The sequence below is a fragment of the Phocoena sinus genome, chromosome 2 (assembly GCF_008692025.1).
Source record: "Phocoena sinus isolate mPhoSin1 chromosome 2, mPhoSin1.pri, whole genome shotgun sequence".
Taxonomy (NCBI): domain Eukaryota; kingdom Metazoa; phylum Chordata; class Mammalia; order Artiodactyla; family Phocoenidae; genus Phocoena; species Phocoena sinus.
This window is the reverse complement of record NC_045764.1, coordinates 36,483,654-36,505,462: the sequence shown is the minus strand read 5'-3', so window position 1 is coordinate 36,505,462 and position 21,809 is coordinate 36,483,654. Positions and strand designations below refer to the sequence as shown.

Genomic DNA, 21,809 nt, shown 5'->3' with positions numbered 1-21,809 from the left:
CATGTGGTTTCTTCCTGGACCAGGGCTCGAACCTGTGACTCCTCCATTGGCAGGCAGATTCTTAACCACTGTACCACCAGAGAAGCCCTCTAATAGCTCTTTTTACTGGAAAAATTTTAAGTCAGCATGATAAAATTAAATTTTCATTTAGCTTGATACATAAAGATATTTTGAGTATATATAGATATACATTCAAAATTTATTATTAATCTCCAAAATAGTTTTGCTGTTATTTGTTATTGGTCTTAGAAATTTTTCTACAAAATCACATGGTCACATCCTAACATTTTTTTTTTTTTTTTTTTGCCGTACGCTGGCCTCTCACTGTTGTGGCGTCTCCCGTTGCGGAGCACAGGCTCCGGACGCGCAGGCTCAGCGGCCATGGCTCACGGGCCCAGCCGCTCCACGGCATGTGGGATCCTCCCGGGCCGGGGCACGAACCCGTGTCCCCTGCATCGGCAGGCAGACTCTTAACCACTGCGCCACCAGGGAAGCCCACATCCTAACATTTTTATATGAGAATTGTGCCTTTGAATGAACTAGAGAAGGCTTACTTCCAGTTTTTTGTATATCATGCTTTCTTTTGAGATTCAATTACGTGTGCTCAAAACCAGTGCTGTTTTTCACTTATTATATGTTATAATTTAATGGCAAACAATTTTTCAAAAGGAGGTCAGGCACTTTCTATGATATCTAAACAAAATGTTAACAATAGCAGTTGACCTGGGGAGCCAAAATACCCAGAGTAGCAACAAGACAAGAATCTAATCAAGCAGAACTTTTCTTGAGTATTTGGCTAATTGAGAAGACACTCAACTGTAACAAAATTAAAGATTGGATCATTTCTTTGGAGACCTTTGAGAGAGAGGTAGAATAGCCATTCAGCTGGAAAGATCTCACAGTGAAATTGGAAAGAGAACAGAATGATATAATATAAGCCTATCAGGAAACCTAGTCAATCTTGATTTTACTCTAACAGCTGGGAGTTATTCTTTTCTTTTTTTCCTTAGGTATTTCCTTTAGGAACATTTATTATGAAAACATGGGGAAATGTTGGGGATTATAGTTATTTAGTAATTGAATTCAGAATTCAGTAATTCATTCAGCAGTTACTGAGCACTGTACTTTCCTAGGTTCCAGTTTTATGAAAGTGAATAGAACTCAGAAGTCAGTCTGGTAGGTGGGGAGACAAGTGCATATAATCCCACTGTGATGAAGATAAACCCAGGATGCCTTGGAAACACATAGGTGTGGCAGCTCATCCATATAAGGGTTGGGACCGGAGGCATAGGTAGGGTTTCCCCATGATTGGGTTTAGAAAGATGAGGAGGAATTAGAGGAGAAGAGGAAGAAAGCAGGAGTGTGCCACACTGAATGAGTGACATGGCCACAGCAAGCGACATGGGCTTTCAAGGAGTTCTAAGTGGTTGGGGCAGCTGAAGCTTAGGCTTCAAGCACTACAGGAGCCTTGAATGCTATATCAGAGCGTCCAGGCTTTATGTAGGGCAATGTGGAGCCCCTGAAGGATTTTACATGTACTCTATTTATGGGTCATATATTTCCCTCCTTTTGAAACGTAACATTCTGATGTTTTTCTGCTTTGTATTAAATGCATTCCTCACCCCCTCCCAACACCGACAGTATACAGTTTATCTATTAAATTCAGGTAGTGATGACAGAAGGAAGATAGAGCTGACTTTTTTGTCTTGCTGTTCACACCATTAGTACAAGAGACTGTTTAAGTGTAATAGATATGAAATGAGCAGAAAGATATTTTGAAATGTTTTGTGTTAGTTCTTTATGTATTTTTGTACATCCTGTAAGAATGTCATTCCCTATACGTTTTCAGGCACTTGTGAAACTTTAGGGGTATGAATTCCTTTTTAGGACTTGTGTGGATGTATTCTCATTATTAATTATTACTGAAGTGAAGAGGAAATGATATCAGCAGATGTGTGGAGCTTTTATTCGCCCTGAATACACTATTCATTTAGACAAAAGGATCATTTCTCAATTCAAATCAGAATATTCTAATTTAAGGCCTAAATCAGTTGTGTCATAATCTCTATGGAAACAAAGCTTTCTACTGTGTAGTAATTGCATAAATAACTCATTTCCCCTGGTAGATACACAAATTGTAGATGCATATGCTTTTTTTTCCATTCTGTCAAGAACTATCTTAAAATAGAAGAGACTTTAGCCAATGACATTTGTTTATATGTTTTATATATAACTTTAAACTTTATATAAAGTTTAAAATAGCTGTTCAAATTTCCTGCTTACGTGCATTTTTGTAAAATTGTTAAGACTTAAAAATTGTTGATGAGCTCACTTTCTTTTCCTGATTGAAATTCTGACGCAGAAGATTGAATTATCCTTCTTAGTTCTTAGCATATTAACATCATCTGCCTGTGCAAGGCTCTCTCCAGTTGGGTTGTCTAGTTTTGTCTCACTGATCTTCAGGCATTCATTATATATTATGGGTATGAGTCCTCTGTCGGTTATATGTTTTGCAAATACGTTCTCCCATTCTGTGACTTACCTTTTTAGTCCCTGACTGGGGTCTTTCGATGAACAAAATTCTTAATTTAAAAATCTAGCTTATCAATCTTTTCCTTTATGGTTATTGCTTTTTGTGTTTAAAAATCCTTGCCTACTTCCCAAGGTTCCTCTCTTTTTTTGTTGTTTGGTTTATTTATATCTGGTTCTCCACTCCCTCTGTGCCCACCATTCTAATGTGTTTAATGTATGTCATTTTGTTTTTATGTGTTCTTATAAAGTATGTACTGTTAATGTGCTTATGTATTTTAATTTATGTAAGTGGTATTGTATTACAGATCCCATTCTGTTTTCTTAAATTTTTCACTTAGCATATGCTTTTAAGATCTACCATATTGGAATTCCCTGGTGGTCCAGTGGTTAGGACTCTGAGCTTCCACCGTAGGGGGCACGGGTTCAATCCCTGGCCGGAGAGTTAAGATCCTGCATGCTACACGGTGTGGCCAAAAAAAAAAAAGAAAGAAAAGATCTACTATATTACTGTCCCCCAGTTAGACATACCCATATTGCTTGCAATTCCCTGCCACTACGCATAACCCTGGACAGGCATCTTTGCTCATGTCCCCTTAAAGATCTATGTGAATAGACCCAAAATTCTCACTTCTGGGACATAGGGTATGCATAGGCAGTTTTGGCTTAACCATAGTAATTGGTTCCTGAGCATCACATACTCTAAGTGAAAATTTCAACTAGGAGTCATTTCTTAACTGTTTTGAATGGGAAAAATTACAATTCATTATAAGTCAACTCAAAACCCTGAACTTATTTCCTAAAGCATAACTGTAACTTACTAAACCACTGTACATGAATAACAGTCTAGCATATTAGAATGTAAAATGCTTAAAATAACACTTTTTAATCACCAATAGTTACTAACAAGTGGTTGCTCTGAATGCGCTAATAAGGTCAATTTGCCTGCCCCCCTTCCCCTCCCCCCCATAACCTGTCAAAGGAAGCAGAGAGCGGTCTCAGGGAGGATGGTGCTGGGATGCCCTCTCTGCACCAGTTTCAGAGATGACATTCCCTTTGACACTCCCTGCTTTCCAGCACTCTTATACAGTTATGACTACTATGATCTAACAAGTATATTCGGATTGTAAATTGAGACTTCCTGCACATAATTTTGGTCAAAATGTATTAGACTTCTGGTTTCCAGTTCTGTACATAAGGAGCTTGGAAGTCAACACTCTGTCCTAACAACAATTAAAGCTGAACAGACTGAAAAGTTAACAACTGTTCTTAAATCCATAATAGAGGGGAAGACACAGGGTAAACTGTTGCCCCCGAGATTGGATAGCTAGGCAAATACAGGGAGTCACTGCTTACCAGAGACTCATGCAGAGAAACCTCCACACCAAACAGTGCCAGGTAGGAAAACCTGAACTGTGACTAGTGAATTGCTGGCAGCTCAGTGCAGGTAACTCAGAGTTAAAATCTCCAGGCGAACCATGGCATGGCGGCCCCCACAACATTGTGAAATTTACCTGCAGGAGCTTGACCAGATTCCCACAGTAAATAGCAGAAAAACATGTTATCTACAAGAAATCCACTTTATAAAAGCGCATATACATTAAAAGTAAAGTGGATAGAGAAAGATGTACCACGCTAACACTAATCAAAAGCAAGCAGACTAGCTACATTAATTTCAGACAGGGCGGACATCAAGGTAAGGAAAGTTATCAGGGATAAAGAAGGGTACTACATATGACAAAGAGGTCAACTCCCTAAGAAGTCACAACAATTCTTGATGTATATGCACCCAACAACAGAGCATCAAACTGCATCAGGCAAAAATCAATAGAACTGCAAGGAGAGATAGTGGATTCTTCTATCACAGTAGGAAACTTCAGCACCCCATTTCAGAAATGGACAAATCCAGCAGGCAAAACTATGGAACGACATAGTTGAACTCAACAGTACCATCAGTTAACTGGATGAAATTGACATCTATTGACTACTTTATCCAGCAACAGCAGAATGTACATTTTTCTTAAGCTCATATGGAACCCTCTCTAAGATAGACCACATTCTGGGCCACAACACCTTAACAAATTGAAAAGCATAGAAGTCATACAGTGTCCTCAGACCACAATGGAATTAAACTGGAAATCAATAACATAAAGGTAACTGGAAAATCCCATAATATGTGGAGATTAAACAGTACACTTCTAAATAACACATGGGTCAAACAAGAAATCTCAAGAGAAATTTTAAAATATTTTGAACTAAATGAAAATGATACAATTTATCAAGATTTGTGGGATGCAGCAAAAGCAGTGCTTAGAGAAAAATTTGTGGCATTGAATACATATATTGGAAAAGAGGAAAGATCTAAAATCAGTAATCTAAGTTTTCACTTTAGAAAACTTAGGGAAAAGGAAGAGCAAATTAAATCCAAAGTAAGCAGAAGAAAAGAAATAATAAGAATTAGAGCAGAAATCAATGAAATTGAAAACAGGAAATCAGTAGAGAAAATCCTTGAAACCAAAAGCTGGTTCTTTGAAAAGATCAATAAAATCTATAAGCCTCTATAGAAGGCTAACTAAAAAAGAGAGAAGACACAAATGATTAATATCAGAAATGAAGGAGTAGACTTCACTGCAGAGCCCACGGAAACTGAAAGGTTAGTAAAAGAATACTGTGAACCAGCTCTATGCCCACACATTTGATTACATAGATGAAATGGACAAATTCCTTCAAAGACACTATCTGCCAAAACTCACGTGAGAAGGAATAGATCTGAATAGACCTATATCTATTGAAGAAATTGAGTCAGTAGTTAATAACCTTCCACAGCAGAGAGCACCAGTCCTGTATGGTTTCATTGGTGAATTCTACCAAACATTTTTTTTAATTTGTATTTTCTATTGGAGAATAGTTGATTAATAATGTTGTGTTAGTTTCAGGTATACAGCAAAGTGATTCAGTTATACATATACATGTATCTATTCTTTTTCAACTTCTTTTCCAATTTAGGTTATTTCAGTATATTGAGCACAGTTCCCTGTGCTATACCATAGGTCCTTGTTGGTTATCTATATTAAATATAGCAGGGTGTACATGTCAGTCCCAAACTCCCAGTCTATCCCTTCTCTCCACCCTTCCCTCCTGGTAACCATAAGTTTGTTCTCTAAGTCTGTGAGTCTGTGTTTTGTAAATAAGCTCATTTGTTTCGTTTTTTAAATAGATCCTGCACATAAGCAATATCATATGACATTTGTCTTTGTCTGACTTACTTCACTTAGTATGATAATTTCCAGGTCCGTCCATGTTGCTGCAAATGGCGTTATTTCATTCTTTTATTTATTTGGCTGCACTGGGTCTTAGTTGCGGCTGCTGGGCTCCTTAGTTGCGGCTCGTGGGCTCTTTAGTCGCAGCTCACCAGCTACTTAGTTGCAGCATGTAGCTCCTCAGTTGTGGCAGGTGGGCTCCTTAGTTGCGGCTCGCCACCTCCTTAGTTGCAGCATGCGGGCTCCTTAGTTGTGACATGCGAACTCTTAGATGTGTCATGCACATGGGATCTAGTTCCCTCACCAGGGAGGATCGAACCTGGGCCCCCTGCATTGGGAGCATGGAGTCTTATACACTGCGCCACCAGGGGAGTCCCATTATTTCATTCTTTCCAATGGCCGAGTAATAGTCCATTGTATATATGTACCACATCTTCTTTTTTTTTTTTTAAATTAATTTATTTTTGGCTGCACTGGGTCTTTTTTTTTTTTTTTTGCGGTACGCGGGCCTCTCACTGTTGTGGCCTCTCCCGTTGCGGAGCACAGGCTCCGGACGTGCAGGCTCAGCAGCCATGGCTCACGGGCCCAGCCGCTCCACGGCATGTGGGATCTTCCGGGACCGGGGCACAAACCCGTGTCCCCTGCATTGGCAGGTGGACTCTCAATCACTGCGCCACCAGGGAAGCCCTGCATTGGGTCTTTGTTGCTGCGTGCGGGCTTTCTCTAGTTACAGCAAGAGGGGGCTACTCTTCGTTGTGGTGCGCGGGCTTCTCCTTGCAGTGGCTTCTCTTGTTTTGGAGCAGGGGCTCTAGGCGCTTGGGCTTCAGTAGTTGTGGCACACAGGCTCAGTAGTTGTGGCTTACGGGCTCTAGAGCGCAGGCTCCGTAGTTGTGGCGCACGGGCTTAGTTGCTCCACGGCATGTGGGATCTTCCTGGACCAGTGCTCAAACCTGTGTCCCCTGCATTGGCAGGTGGATTCTTAACCACTGCGCCACCAGAGAAGTCCATGTACCACATCTTCTTATCCATTCATCTGTCAATGGACATTTAGGTTGCTTCCATGTCTTGGCTGTTGTAGACAGCACTGCAGTGAACATTGGGGTGCATGTATCCTTTCAAACCATGGTTTCCTCCGCATATATGCCTAGGATTGGGATTGTGGGATCATATGGTAGCTCTGTTTTTAGTTTTTTAAGGTACCTCGATAACTGTTCTCCATAGTGGGTATACCAGTTTACATTCCCACCAACAGTGTAGGAGAGTTCCCTTTTCTCCACACCCTCGCCAGCATTTCTTGTTTGTAGATTTTTTTTCCCTTTTGCAGTATGCGGGCCTCTCAACTGTTGTGGCCTCTCCCGTTGTGGAGCACAGGCTCCGGACACGCAGGCTCAGCAGCCGTGGCTCACGGGCCTAGCTGCTCCGCGGCATGTGGGATCTTCCCAGACCGGGGCACGAACCCATGTCCCCTGCATCGGCAGGCAGACTCTCAACCACTGCGTCACCAGGGAAGCCCTGTTTGTAGATTTTTTGATGATGGCCATTCTGACTGGTGTGAGGTGCTCTCTCATTGTAGTTTTGATTTGCATTTCTCTAATAATTAGCGATGTTGAGCATCTTTTCTTGTGCCTCTTGGCCATCTGTATGTGTTCTTTAGAGAAATGTCTATTCAGGTCTTCTGCCCATCTTTTGATTGGGTTGTTTTTTTTGATATTAAATGGCATGAGCTGTTTGTAAATTTTGGAGACTAATCCCTTCTAGGTTACATTGTTTGCAAATATTTTCTCCCATTCTGTGGATTGTCTTTTCATTTTGTTTATGGTTTCCTTAGCTGTGCAAAAACCTTTGAGTTTAATTAGGTTCCATTTGTTTATTTTGTTTTTATTTCCATTACTCTAGGAGACGGATTGAAAAAGATATTGCTGCGATTTTTGTCAAAGAGTGTTCTGCCTATGTTTTCCTCTAAGAGTTTTATAGTATCTGGTCTTAAATTTAGGTCTTTAATCCATTTTGAGTTTACTCTTGTGTATGGTGTTAAAGAATGTTCTAATTTCATTTATTTTTAAGTGTAGCTGTCCAGTGTTCCCAGCACCATTTATTGAAGAGACTGTCTTTTCTTCATTGTATAGTCTTGCCTCCCTTGTTGTAGATTAATTGACCGTAGGTGTGGGGGGGTTTATTTCTGGGCTTTCTATCCTGTTCCACTGATCTGTATTTCTGTTTTTGTGCCAGTACCATACCATTTTGATGACTGTAGCTTTGTAGTATAGTCTGAAGTCCGGGTGCCTGATTCCTCCAACTCTGTTTTTCTTTCTGAAGATTGCTTTGGCTATTCAGGATCATTTGTGTTTCCATACAGATTTTAAGATTTTTTTGTTCTAGTCCTGTGAAAAATGCCATTGGTAATTTGATAGGGATTGCACTGAATCTGTAGATTGCCTTGGGTGGTATAGTCATTTTGACAATATTGATTCTTCCAAAGAAGGACACTACATAATGATCAAGGGATCAATTCAAGAAGAAGATAAAACAATTATAAATATATATGCACCCAGCATAGGAGCACCTCACTATATAAGGCAAATATTAACAGTCATAAAAGGAGAAATCAACAGTAACGCAATAATAGTGGGGTACTTTAACACCCTACTTTCATCAATGGACAGATCATCCAGACAGAAAATAAATAAGTAAACACAGGCCTTAAATTACACATTAGACCAGATGGACTTAATTGATATTTATAGAGCATTGCATCCAAAAGCAGCAGAATGCACATTTTTCTCCAGTGCACATGGAACCTTCTCCAGGATTGATCGCGTGTTGGGCCACAAAGCGAGCCTCAGGAAACTTAAGAAAATTGAAATCATATCAACCATCTTTTCTGACCACAGCACTTTGAGATTAGAAATCAACTATAAGAAAAAAGCTGTAAAAACCACAAATACATGGAGGCTAAACAGTATGCTACTAAACAACCAGTGGATCACTGAAGAAATCAAAGAGGAAATCAAAAAATACCTAGAGACAAATGAAAACATAAGCACGATGATCCAAAAACCGATGGGTTGCAGCAAAAGCAGTACTAGCAGGGAAGTTTATAGCAATACTGTACAATCTTATCTCAGGAAACAAGAAAAATCACACATAAACAAACTAACCTTACACCTAAAGCAGCTAGAGAGAGAAGAAGAAACAAAACCCAAAGCTAGTAGAAGGAAAGATATAAAGATCAGAGCAGAAATAAATGAAACAGAAACGAAGAAAACAATAGAAAAGATTAATGAACTAAAAGCTGGTTCTTTGAAAAGATAAAAAAAATTGATAAACCTTTAGCCAGACTCATCAAGAAAAAAAAGGAGAGGGCTCAAAGCAATAAGATAAGAAATGAAAAAGGAGAAGTTACAATGGACACCACAGAAATACAAAGGATCGTTAGAGACTACTACAAGCAACTATATGCCAATAAAATGGACAACCTGGAAGAAATGGGCAAATTCTTAGAAAGGTACAACCTTCCAAGACTGAACCAGGAAGAAATAGAAAATATGAACTGACCAATCACAAGTACTGACATTGAAACTGTGATTAAAATACTCCCAACAAGGGAATTCCCTGGTGGTCCAATGGTTAAGACTGCGGTTTCACTGTCGAGGGCCCAGATTCAGTCCCTGGTCGGGGAACTAATATCCCGCAAGCTGTGTAGCAGCACAGCCAAAGAAAAACAAAAACCAAAACCTCTCAACAAACAAAAGTCCAGGACCAAATGGCTTCACAGGCGAATTCTATCAACATTTAGAGAAGAGTTAACACCTCTCCTTCTGAAACTATTCCAAGAAATTGCAGAGGAAGGAATACTCCCAAACACATCTGTGAGGCCACCATCACCCTGATAACAAAAACAAAGATACCACAAAAAAGAAAATTATAGGCCAATATCACTGATGAACATAGACGCAGAAATCCTCAACAAAATACTAGCAGTCTGAATCCAACAATACTTTAAAAGGATCATACACCATGATCAAGTGGGATTTATCCCAGGGATGCAAAGATTCTTCAGTATTCGCAAATCAATCAGTGTTACACCACATCAACAAACTGAGGAATAAAAACCATATGATCATTTCTACCAAACATTTAAGGAAGAAATTATACCAGTTCTCTCCAATCTCTTTCAGAAGATAGAAGGAGAGGGAGTACTTTCTAACTCATTCTATGAAGCCAGCATTTCCCTCATGCCAAAACCAGACAAAGACGTTACAAGAAAAGAAAAACTGTAGACCAACATCTCTCCTGAACATAGATGCAAAATTTTTCAACAAAGTATTAGCAAATCAAATAAAAAAGATATAAACAGACCCAGGTAAACAAGACTGCTCCTACATCAGAAAATTAATCCACAACATCAACTGACTAAAAAAGAAAAATCACATGATCATATCAGTAGAGAAAACGTTTGACAGAATCCAAAACCCATTCATGATAAAAGTCGCTCAGCGAACTGGGAGTAGAGGGGAACTCCCTCAACCTGATAAAGAATACCTGCAAAAAACCTACAGCTCATATCATACTTAAATGGTGAGAAACTTGAAGCTTTCCTGTTAAGATCAGGTACAGGGTAGTGATTTCCCCTTTCACCACTTCTTTTTAACATCATACTGAAAGTCCTTGCTAATGCAAAAAGTCAAGAAAAGGATATAAAAGGTATACAGCTTGGGAAGGAAGACATAAAACTGTCATTGTTCACAGATGACATGATTGTATAGAAAATCCAAAACAACAGACAGAAGAACTCCGGAAACTAGTAAGTGATTATAGCAAGGTTGCAGGATACACGACTAATATACAGAAGTCAATTGCTTTCCTATATACTAACAATGAGCAAGCAGAATTTGAAAATAAAAACACAATACCAGGGGCTTCCCTGGTGGCGCAGTGGTTGAGGGTCCGCCTGCCGATGCAGGGGACGCGGGTTCGTGCCCCGGTCTGGGAGGATCCTGCATGCCGCGGAGCGGCTGGGCCCGTGAGCCATGGCCGCTGAGCCTGCGCGTCCGGAGCCTGTCCTCCGCAGCGGGAGAGGCCACAGCAGTGAGAGGCCTGCGTAACGCATAAAAAAAAAAAAAAAAAAAAAAAAAAAAAACACAATACCATTTACATTAGCACCCAAAAAACAAAAAAAAAAACTTAGGTATAAATCTAACAAAATATGTACGAGATCTATATGAGGAAAACTAAAAAATTCTGAAGAAAATCAAAGATGAACCAAGTAAATGGAGAGATATTCCATGTTTGTGGGTAGGGAGGCTCAATACTGTCAAGATGTCAGTTCTTCCCAACTTGATCTATAGATTCAATGCAATCCCAGTCAAAATCTCAGCAAGTTACTTTATGGATATTGACAAACTGATTAAAGCATTTACATGGAGAGGCAAAAGACCCGGAATAGCTATATAATATTAAAGAACAAAGTTGGAAGCCCAGAAATAGGCACACATAAATATAGCCAACTGATCTTTGACAAAGAGCAAAGGCAATACAATGGAACAAAGATAGTCACTTCAACAAATGGTGCTGGAACAACTGGACAGCCATATCCAAAATAATGAATTTACATACAGATGTCACACCCTTTACAAAAATTAACTCAAGGTGGATCATAGGCCTAAAAGTAAAATGTAAAACTGTAAAACTCCTAGAAGATAACATAGAAGAAGACCTAGATGACCTTGGTTATAGTGATGCTTTTTTAGATACAACACCAAAGATGTAATCCATGAAAGAAATAATTGATACACTGGACTTCATTAAAATTAAAAACTTCTGCTCTGTGAAAGACAATATCAAAAGAATTAGAAGACAAGCCACAGACTGGGAAAAATATATGCAAAAGATATGTCTGATAAAGGACTGGTGTCCAAAATGTATAAAGAACTCTTAAAAATGCAACAATTAGAAAATGAACAATCTGGTTAAAAAATGGGCCAAAGACCTTAACAGCCACCTCCGAAGAAGATATGCAGATGGAAAATAAGCATATGAAAAGATGCCCAACATCATGTGTCCTCAGGGAAATGCAGATTAAAACAACAGTAAGATACTACTCTACACCTATTTAAATGGCCAAAATCTGGAACACTGACAACACCAAATACTGACCAGGATGTGGAGCAATGGGGTTGGAGGGTGCAAACAGTGCTAGGGGGAATGCAAAATGGCATAGCCACTTTGGAAGACAGATTGGCAGTTTCTTACAATACTAAACATACTCTTATCATACGATCTAGCAATTGCTCTCCTTGGTATTTACCCAAAGGAGTTGAAAACATATCTATACAAACACCTGCATAAGGATGTTTATAGCAGCTTTATTCATAAGTGTCAAAACTTAGAAGCAACCAAGATGTCCTCCAGTAGGTGAATGGATAAATTTTGGTACATCCAGACAGTGGAATATTATTCAGTACTAAAAAGAAATGAGCTATCAAGCCACAAAAAAGACATGGAGGAACCTTAAATCCGTATTACTAAGTGAAAGAAGCCAATATGAAAAGGCTACATACTTGTATGATTCCAACTATATGGTAGTCTAGAAAAGGCAAAAAACTATGGAGACAATAAGAAGATAAATGGTTGCCAGTGGTAGGGGGTGGGGAGAGATGAACAGGTAGAGTACAGAGGATTTTTAGGGCAGTGGAAATACTCTATAGGATATTATAATGGATACACATCACTGTATATTTGTCCAAACCCATAGAATGTACAACACCAAGAGTGAACCCTAAGGTAGAGTATGGATTTGGGGTGATTATGATGCATCAGTGTAGGTTCATCCTTGGTTAAAAAATGTATTGTTCTGGTGAGTGATGTTAATGATGGCAGAGGCTGTGCCTGTGTGGGGGCAGGGGGTATAATGGAAATCTTTGTACCTCCCTCTTAATTTTGTTGTAAACCTAAAACTACTCTGAAAAACGTCTCAAAAATATATTTAGTTTGGAGGACGTAGATATACATTTTAGAAATATAAATACCAGACAACTTCTGGTCAAGATTTTACCTTAGGACTTCCCTGGTGGCACAGTGGTTAAGAATCCTCCTGCCAATGCAGGGGACACGGGTTCGAGCCCTGGTCCGGGAAGATCCCACATGCCGCGGAGCAACTAAGCCCGTGCGCCACAGCTACTGAGCCTGCACCCTAGAGCCTGCAAGCCACAACTGCTGAGCCCGTGCACTGCAACTACTGAAGTCTGCGCACTCTAGGGCCTGCGTGCCACAGCTGAGTTTGGAAACCCACTTTCTGTCAAAACCTACGTTTTTAGCTTCCATACCTAGTAAGGATTTCTTCATTGCTCTAGAACCAAACTAGGGGCACCGTGAATGCTCATGTATCCCCTTTCACTAGTGATAATGGCTACTTGCTATGGAGCACTAAACTGTATGCCAGGCACCATGCAGAGAGCTGCATATCTGTTACTCATTTCATCTTCACAGTCACTAATTACCAGGTGAGATTTAGCAAAGTGAAGAAACTTGCCTAAAGTTACAGTTTTTCAGGGGAGAGGGGTCAGAGTTCAAACCCCTATGTGTCCCACCTCAGGAATACTGGTGAAGGGAAGTTTGGATGATTCTGGATAATTCACTGTGTTGCGTGGGTTGTCATTCTCAGTGTAATCCCCTTCAGACAGCACTGAGGTCCATTAAGCAAACCCAGTAAAATCTAGGCTGGGGCTTGCAGTCAGGTTTGTGGGAGTGGTCAGGTAGGCGGGCAAGCAGCTGTGGAGCCTTCTGAATAAGGCTCACTGCTGTCTGAGTGTGCAGGGTGTGAGATAAACATGACTGATAAATGTAAATATGCCTGAAATAGACTTGTCCCGGAGAGAGGCAGGATGCTAATTTATTAATTTATAAGTTAGGAGTATTCCTTTTGATACCTAGATCATCCACGCCTGCTAGATTCAGTTTTTCTCCGGGAAGGAGCTGAATCAATAAGCACTGACTTCTCAACCTCTGGCTTCCCTCTGCTGGGCTGCCTGTACACCCTCCTCATTCTGATGGGAAGATCCAAGTGGTCAGTCTTCTCTTTTTGGAGGGGGTGGGGAAGAAGTAGATTCTGGTCTTGCCTCCATGATGTTATAGCTAGATTTCTGCAGTTGGATTTGAGGATTCTTAAATTTCACTGACACAGTGAAAGAGAGGCTCATGGGTTGGCTTAATCCTTCAGTTGGCTATCCTCAATTTTTCTGGGTTGATTCTGTTTTCACCTTCAGAGGCAGTCTCCTTGCAGGGTTTCTAGAAAACCTTTATTTGTCCCCTGTATCAACTACATTAACGTAATATTTAAGAAGTGGGTCCTATTTTGTACAGTATTTCATTAACTGTGATGTTAATGGTTCTTATTAGAGATTACCTAAGTGCTCTGAAAGAAACAGCTCTTTGGAAAAATATAGTTTTAAAAATGCCTCTGTGTGTGTAAAATTATAGTTTCATAGCAAAAACTTCTTGGAAAACCTTTTCTGTAGATATTTAGAATTTATTGGGCATTTGCTCACTGTCAGGAATTGTGATAAGCTCTTTATTTTATTTAGTTAGTTAGTTAGTTAGTTATTTACGTTACGCGGGCCTCTCACTGTTGTGGCCTCTCCCGTTGCGGAGCACAGGCTCCGGACGTGCAGGCTCAGCGGCCATGGCTCACGGGCCCATGCGCTCCGCAGCACGTGGGATCTTCCCGGACCGGGGCACGAACCCGTGTCCCCTGCATTTGGCAGGCAGACTCTCAACCACTGCACCACCAGGGAAGCCCCGTGATAAGCTCTTTAAATGGTTCATTTAATCCAGACACCATTTTTTGCCCAGCACTATGGGTTTGGAAAAAAAGGACCTGAACGGTTTCACCCTAGCATGTGACTTGATTTTGGCATCCAATTGAGATAACATATAAAAGCCTTCTTGTAAATATGTGCTGTTTAAATTGACTGAAGGGCATATTAAGACCAGGTAAGGGAGAAAAAAGAGACTGGGACATTGAGGATGGATAATGGAGTATTTTGCTTGCTCTGGGAGAAGGACCAGGGGAAGCAGCTAGGAAGGAGCTTTACCTCAGGGTAGATCTTGGTGCCATCTTGTGGGTGGATCTGGAAAGGACCAAGCAGATCCACACCAGCTTCTACTAGGATGCCCTGCAGAACCCCAAATTTCCACACAACACTGACGTAAAACTTCAAGTCAGATATCAGAATTCTGGTCTTGGAATCGGTGGATTTGGTTGTGTTCTGTCCATTAGCAAGTCCTGATCACTCCACCTGCAAAACACACCCCAGATTTCATCTGCTCATCTCTGTGGCAACTGCTAGGCCAGGCTACCATCGTCTCTCACTTGGACTACTACAGAAGCTTCCTTACTGTCTCTTTGCCTCTACTCTCACTCTCTTACTGACTGTTTTCCACAGGTAGCCAAAGGGATCATTCATTCATTTATTTTATTATTATTATTATTGGCTGTACTGCACAGTATGCAGGAGTTTAGTTCCCCGACCAGGGGTCAAACCCGGGCCCCCTGCATTGGGAGCGTGGAGTCTTAACCACTGTACTGCCAGGGAAGTCCCCAAAGGGATCTTAAAAAAATAAAAATCAGATCATATCATTCCCTTGTATAAAACTTTCTAGTGGCTCTTCATGAAATTTAGAATAAAACCCAGTTTTCTTGTTCTGGCTTAGAAAACTCCGCATCTTACAGCTCCTGCCTAGCCGTGAGCTCATCTCGGCACTCTTCCCTCTCCTTTCCTCAAATGTCCACCCTGTTCCCACCTTCGGTCCTGTGCTCTGCCTGGTGCTCCCTCCACTCGTGGTGTGGCTGACTCCTCGTCATTCAGATCTCGCCTTCCACAGTTCCCCCTCAGAGAGGCCTTCCTTGACTCTGATTCAAAACAGCAACCCAGTTACTCTCCGTCAAACCCCTCCCTGCTGTGTAGCAATATTATCTGTCTTGTTCTCTGTTGAATGCCCAGTGCGTAGGAAACCATCTGATACATAGTGAGTGTTCAACAAAGATTTGTCAAATGGATGGATGCTGCTTTCCAGGTTCTTGGTCTTATTTCAGCTAGATACAGGTTAGGGTCAGGTAACTTTAGGCCTTTCCCAGTGAAGCATGAAAAGACCACAGGGGGCTTCCCTCGTGGTGCAGTCGTTGAGAATCCGCCTGCCAATGCAGGGAACACGGGTTCGTGCCCCGGTCCGGGAAGATCCCACATGCCGCGGAGCGGCTGGGCCTGTGAGCCATGGCTGCTGAGCCTGCGGGTCCGGAGCCTGTGCTCCACAACGGGAGAGGCCACAACAGTGAGAGGCCCGCGTACCGCAAAAAAAAAAAGAATCCACCTGCCAATGCAGGGGACACAGGTTCACGCCCTGGTTCGGGAAGATCCCACATGCCATGGAGCGACTAAGTCCGTGTCCCACAACTACTGAGCATACACTCTGGAGCCCGTGAGCCACAACTACTGAAGCACACGTGCCTAGAGCCCGTGCTCCACAACAAGAGAAGCCACCGCAATAAGAAGCCCACGCACTGCAAGGAAGAGCAGCCCCCACTCTCTGCAACTAGAGAAAGCCTGCGCGCAGCAACGAAGACCCAACGCAGCCAAAAATAAATAAATAAATTTATTATTAAAAAAAAAAAAAGACCACAGGAAAGTTTCTGTGAATTGGGCCCAGTTCCCACCATTGCCACTTACCAGCGCTTTAATAATACGGCTCTGAGCTTCAGTTTGGTCATCAATAAAATGGAGTTAATGAGCTTCCCTTACTCATAGGGTAAGGACTAAATTGGATTTAAATATGATTGGAAGCAAAGTCTTTAGCACATACTAGACACCTTCTTTCTATATTAAATCTGCACCATGTTGTCATAATTTACGTTTTCCCCTTCTCCTACTCAGGACAGGGTAGGCATTTGGTCTTTGCACTCTCAGTACCTACCCCTGTGCTTGGCTTATAACATAGTAAGTAGGTGGTCCACAAATGTCTGGGTTAATTTTGACACTCCCCACCTAAGAACTGGTGTCTCCTGACTCTTGTCCAGGCTGTGCCCCTTTGATCAATTTACCACTCTTTGCCCAGAGAGAGACAAGATGGCCACTGGCTGTACAGGGAAAGCCTGGAGGGACAGTATGGCTCAAGACAAAATCTGATTTATGTCTTTGCTATAGTTCCTAGGTTTGTAAACAATTAATATATAAATTGATCCCAGCATAACTTTCTGTTTCTAATAAAGGGATGTAGGAAAAAGATCACATGATTCATTTGTGGTTCCTAGTGCTTAGGCTTTTCCTAAGATTGCTTCCTTCCTTTCTGTTCCTTTACAATATAAAGTATATATGAAAATACTCTGAAAACTGGAAGTGCTGTATTATATACATGTGTATATGTATAAGCTGGTATGAGTATGATTTTTAGATAAATGGTTCAAAAAGATTAGCTCATTGTAAAGCAATTATACTCCAATAAAGATGTTAAAAAATAAATATATTACATTTTCAAAAGACTTAGTAAAATAAAAATTTAAATACAGAGATAAAAAAAGATTAGCTGTTGAGCATTCATTCATTCAGAAGTATTTTTTGAATGTCTGCCATATGCTAGGCACTGTTTTGGGTATTGGAAATATAGCAATAAGTAAAGCAGATAATCCCTGTCTTTGTAGAACTTGCATTCTCATGGGAGAGACACTCCTTTAATAAGAAGATAATAAAATATGTAGTGGGGCAAATGGTAACTAAAGCTGCAGAAAAAAAAAAAGCAGGTAAGGGGAGGGTCAGGGGAGTAGAATATTTAGACAGGTTGGAATTATATATCTCTTTCCTCTCCTACCCCCACTGGTGATCAAGATTGGTAACATAGTAACTTTGCCCTGCAGTTAGGTCAGTTAGGCAAACAAAAGAAAACTGATAGGTGGTTCATCAAGGTGTCTAATAATAACGTATTTCAGATTTCCATCAGCCATGTTAACAAAAAATTACTTTAAAATAATAAAATACAGACATCATTCTTATCTGATATCCCAATTTAACAGTCTTTTTTAACAATAAATCTTAATAAATATATAAATATTTAAAAACCCAAAAGACTAAATTCAACAAATTGTATAATTACTGATATCAGTTCATGAATATATTATTGTTCCTGTATTACCTAAAAATATCAGTTGCTTTTGAAGCTGAAAGCTATTATTAAACTGATTTGAAAATGACTATTCCCTTCTAAATATTAATGTGAAAAATAATTATTAAGAGGGCTATGGCCTGAAGCATTAGGTCAGTTTGATTCTGATTTTCATACACAAAGAAAGGATGAGTACACGAATTCTAGTAGTTCCGATCCCCTTATCCAGAGCAGTTGGGAAGTTGTTTACTCTTTGAGGGCCCACTGCTGACGTCTGCTCACTGAGTAATGTCATCAGATTTCCTGGTGGTGGTTATTTTGGGGGGGGGGCAGTGGTAAGTAATTGTCCGGCTCTGCTGGGACACCGCTTGACAGAGGTCCTGAGAGCCGGATATACCCCGTAGACAGGATGTAAGGTTAAAATGCAATCTAGTTAAGTAAATAAAGAAAGTATTCAATGGTAAAATAGAATTGCTGAAACATTCATGTTTTAAAATGATACTGCTAAAATTATACTGAAGTAGAATCCATGCTCTTTAAAAAAATTAATCTATAGCTTCTTTTATTTCTTAGAATTAATGCGGCAGTGAGTTATTTTTACAAGTTGAGATCATAAAGTTACTCTGTAAAAGTTATTTCACCCACTTTGGGTGTAGACCATGTACTCAGAATTGTTTTCCCAGGAAGAATGAGACTTTTGCCCTTAGCTGTCCATTCTTTTTATTTATTATTTATTTATTTATTTAACATCGTCATCGGAGTATAATTGCTTTATGTTGTTGTGTTAGTTGCTGCTGTATAACAAGGTGAATCAGCTATACGTATACACATATCCCTATATCCCCTACCTCTTGTGTCTCCCTCCCACTCTCCCTATCCCACCCATCTAGGTGGTCACAAAGCATGAGCTGATCTCCCTGTGCTATGCAGCTGCTTCCCACTAGCTATCTGTTTTACATTTGGTAGGGTATATATGTCAGTGCCACTCTCTCACTTCGTCCCAGCTTACCCTTCCCCCTCCCTGTTTCCTCAAGTCCATTCTCTACATCTATGACTTTATTCCCGTCCTGCCCCTAGGTTCTTCAGACCACTTTTTTTTTTTAGATTACATATATATGTGTTAGCATATAGCTGTCCATTCTTTTATCTCGTCCCTCAGCTTGTGACCGACACTATATAGTATGTGTTTTTTAAAATCAAGCTAGTCGTTAACATTTTAAAGTTTTATTAATTATTATAGCCTTTAGCTTATTTTTCTCCTCCTGGTTTCCTTAAGTTTGTAGTGTTGACTTTCTCAAATTTAGTGATTTGAAAGCTTAGTATATTAATTCTTGTTTCATGACAGAAAGATCTAAGACTGTGAATGTTGCCTCTGAGTAAAATTTACTAGTATCCTGTAGGTTTTATTACATGACATTCTCATTTTTATTATTTTCCAAGCAATCTGTAGGCATAGTTTGCATTTCCCTCTCTGATCCGGCAGTTATATGAGTTTAAAAATTTCCAAGGAGGGGGTATTTTTTCTGTTTTTAATTTTGGTTTGATTGCCTTATGGTTGGAAATAAAGGCTGTACAAGGAATATGTTTTAAAGTTTTCTTTGTGACCTAGTATGTTTTTACAATATTTATAAATATTTTCTTTCTGTCCGTTCAGACTTTATCTTTTGTCTCCTTGATCCTTCATAGCAAATTTCATGAGTATCCTCTGTGAGAGGCTGCAGCCGCCGTTTCACACAGAGGACCCAAGTGCTGTCCAGCAACCGCTTCATCCTAGGCAGTGGCACAGCCCTCCTGTTGATGGGTTTTCTGGTTTCTTTTGTGCAATTCCACCCTGCCCCAACACTGTAGAAAATCAGCAAAATGATTTCCCTTCTTTTTCCTGTCATTTTGTTCCTTCTCTTTCTTTTTCCTGAGTAGTTTCACTGTCTTCTCCAAGCAGTAGGCCTGTATCATTTCTTGTTCTTTCATTCATTCATTTCTTTAAACTTTATTCATAAAAACCAACAAAGAAGTCATTGTTCTTTAAACTTTGTTCATAAAAACCGACAAAAAAGTCATTGCAAGTATGATTACGTAGAGCACATCTCTCTCTTTTAAGACTCTCTTGGACCTCCTGGATCATATTCCGTCAGAAATTCTGGCTTTGGCATCCAGCTGTGCCTCTTGATGAGGCCGGTGACTGCCCAGCTCTGGAGGATAGACGGTGCTGTGGGATGTCTGTGCTCACCCTTCCACCCTACTGCAAAGCCCTCCTCCTCAGTCTCAGGTCTAGAGTAGTAGCGACCCTCATTCTACACCTTCTGAGAGGTGAAGTTACTACAAAGCAAATCAGAAACTGAGCCAGTGTCCCATAATTAGTAGACATCAGCTTCTAGCAGTTAAAAATATACATGGACTTCCTCCATCACTAAGCAGGTTTTGTTGCACGTGTTTACTGTAGGAGAGATTACTGCTTGAGGGGAGAGATGGGAGGTGGCAGGCAGTTAGGAAGTATCTTGTGAGAAGGTTTATAGTTCTGCTGCTGCTGTGTTTTAGGTATGAAATCACACCCGTCACCCAGAGGCCTGGAGTAGGGTAGGGATCCCCTCAACACATATATACAGTGTTTCTGGAAAAATTGCAAAATGTGTCTCTTCCTCCAGGTAGCAACCCAAGGCCAGGGTTTATGGCTTGGGACTGGATTTTAGCTCTCCATTCTCCCTCCCTTGTGCTCCTTTGTGCAGTGCACAGACTTCCCAAACCTTCCAGTGGCCCTGGGTTTGCAGCACAGTTTATAAAACTAAACAGACTGGTCAGTGGAATCCCAGATGCCACTTGCTGCTTTGTGGCCTTAAACAAAGTACTTGGAACCTCAGCTTTCCAATGTAAACTCTCAACATGTTGCAGAGGTTCAGCGAGATAACGTATGTTCAGCCCTTAGCACAGTGCCCAGTATATGCTGAGCCCTCCGTTGGCGCTATGATTCTATTACTTGTTGGGGTTTGGTTATGACACTGTATTTATCTTTGTGTGTTAAGTTCTCAAATAGATAAGCTTCTTTTTTTTTTTTTTGGCCGCACCACAAGGCTTGTGGGATCTTAGTTCCCCGAACAGGGATCAAACCCGGGCCCCCCAGCAGTGAGAGTACAGAGTCCTAACCACTGGACCACCAGGGAATTTCCCAATAAGCATTTATTGATAAGCACCGTGCTTGTCTGTAAAATGAAAGTGTTAACCGTTTCTCAACAAGGAGTCTTTGAGGTCCCATGGTTCTGATAGCTGGATTTCTTTTTTTGTGTGTGTGCCATGTTAGATGTAAGATTTCAATGTCCATCAGGGGAAAGATGGGAGTAGATGTGGAAGAAACCAATGTTCGTTCGGTGTCTAATCTTTGGGGGCTCTTTATATTGTAATCTCACGTGATCTCTGTAACACATGAGGAATTGAGGCCGAAGGTTGGGTAATTCACTTAGAGTCACACACAGCTAGGAAAAGAAAAGCCGGGATCAGACTCATTTTATGTGTCCTTCTCTGCTCTCCACCTTTCCTGGGGTTTATAAGGAGATAACTGAGATCCCTGTGTCTAATAAGTATTTACGTAATTTTTCTCTAGAGTAGAAATTTCATTTTCATCTGTGGCACTGATGAGAGAAAAATTTAAGCAAGCTTATCTTTTTTTTTTTCATTTTTAAGCAGATCTTTTTCTTGCAGGTAGCAGTAGCTGATATACAATTTGGCCCCATGAGATTTCATCCAGATCAGCTCCAGGTAATAATATACCATGCTGTAATTTTCACCTTGATTTTCTTTAAAGACGGGGAGGGAGAGGGTCTAAAGTTATACATTGAAAATAATCTTCGGTTTTAGATAAAATATTGGATCAATATTGAA

General features: G+C 40.5%; 1 protein-coding gene across 4 annotated transcripts in view; it reads left to right on the top strand.

Annotated features, from left to right (window-relative positions):
* The window catches only part of PDE8A (phosphodiesterase 8A), a 189,427-nt gene that overhangs the window by 91,451 nt on the left and 76,167 nt on the right, over positions 1-21,809 (top strand). For 3 of the 4 annotated variants that reach the window (XM_032618191.1, XM_032618201.1, XM_032618182.1), the window contains exon 2: positions 21,630-21,686. In XM_032618191.1, coding sequence (XP_032474082.1) covers positions 21,630-21,686 — 57 coding nt within the window. Of the gene's footprint in view, positions 1-21,629; positions 21,687-21,809 lie in introns of those variants that run through there. The other variant, XM_032618206.1, reaches the window with a different exon arrangement.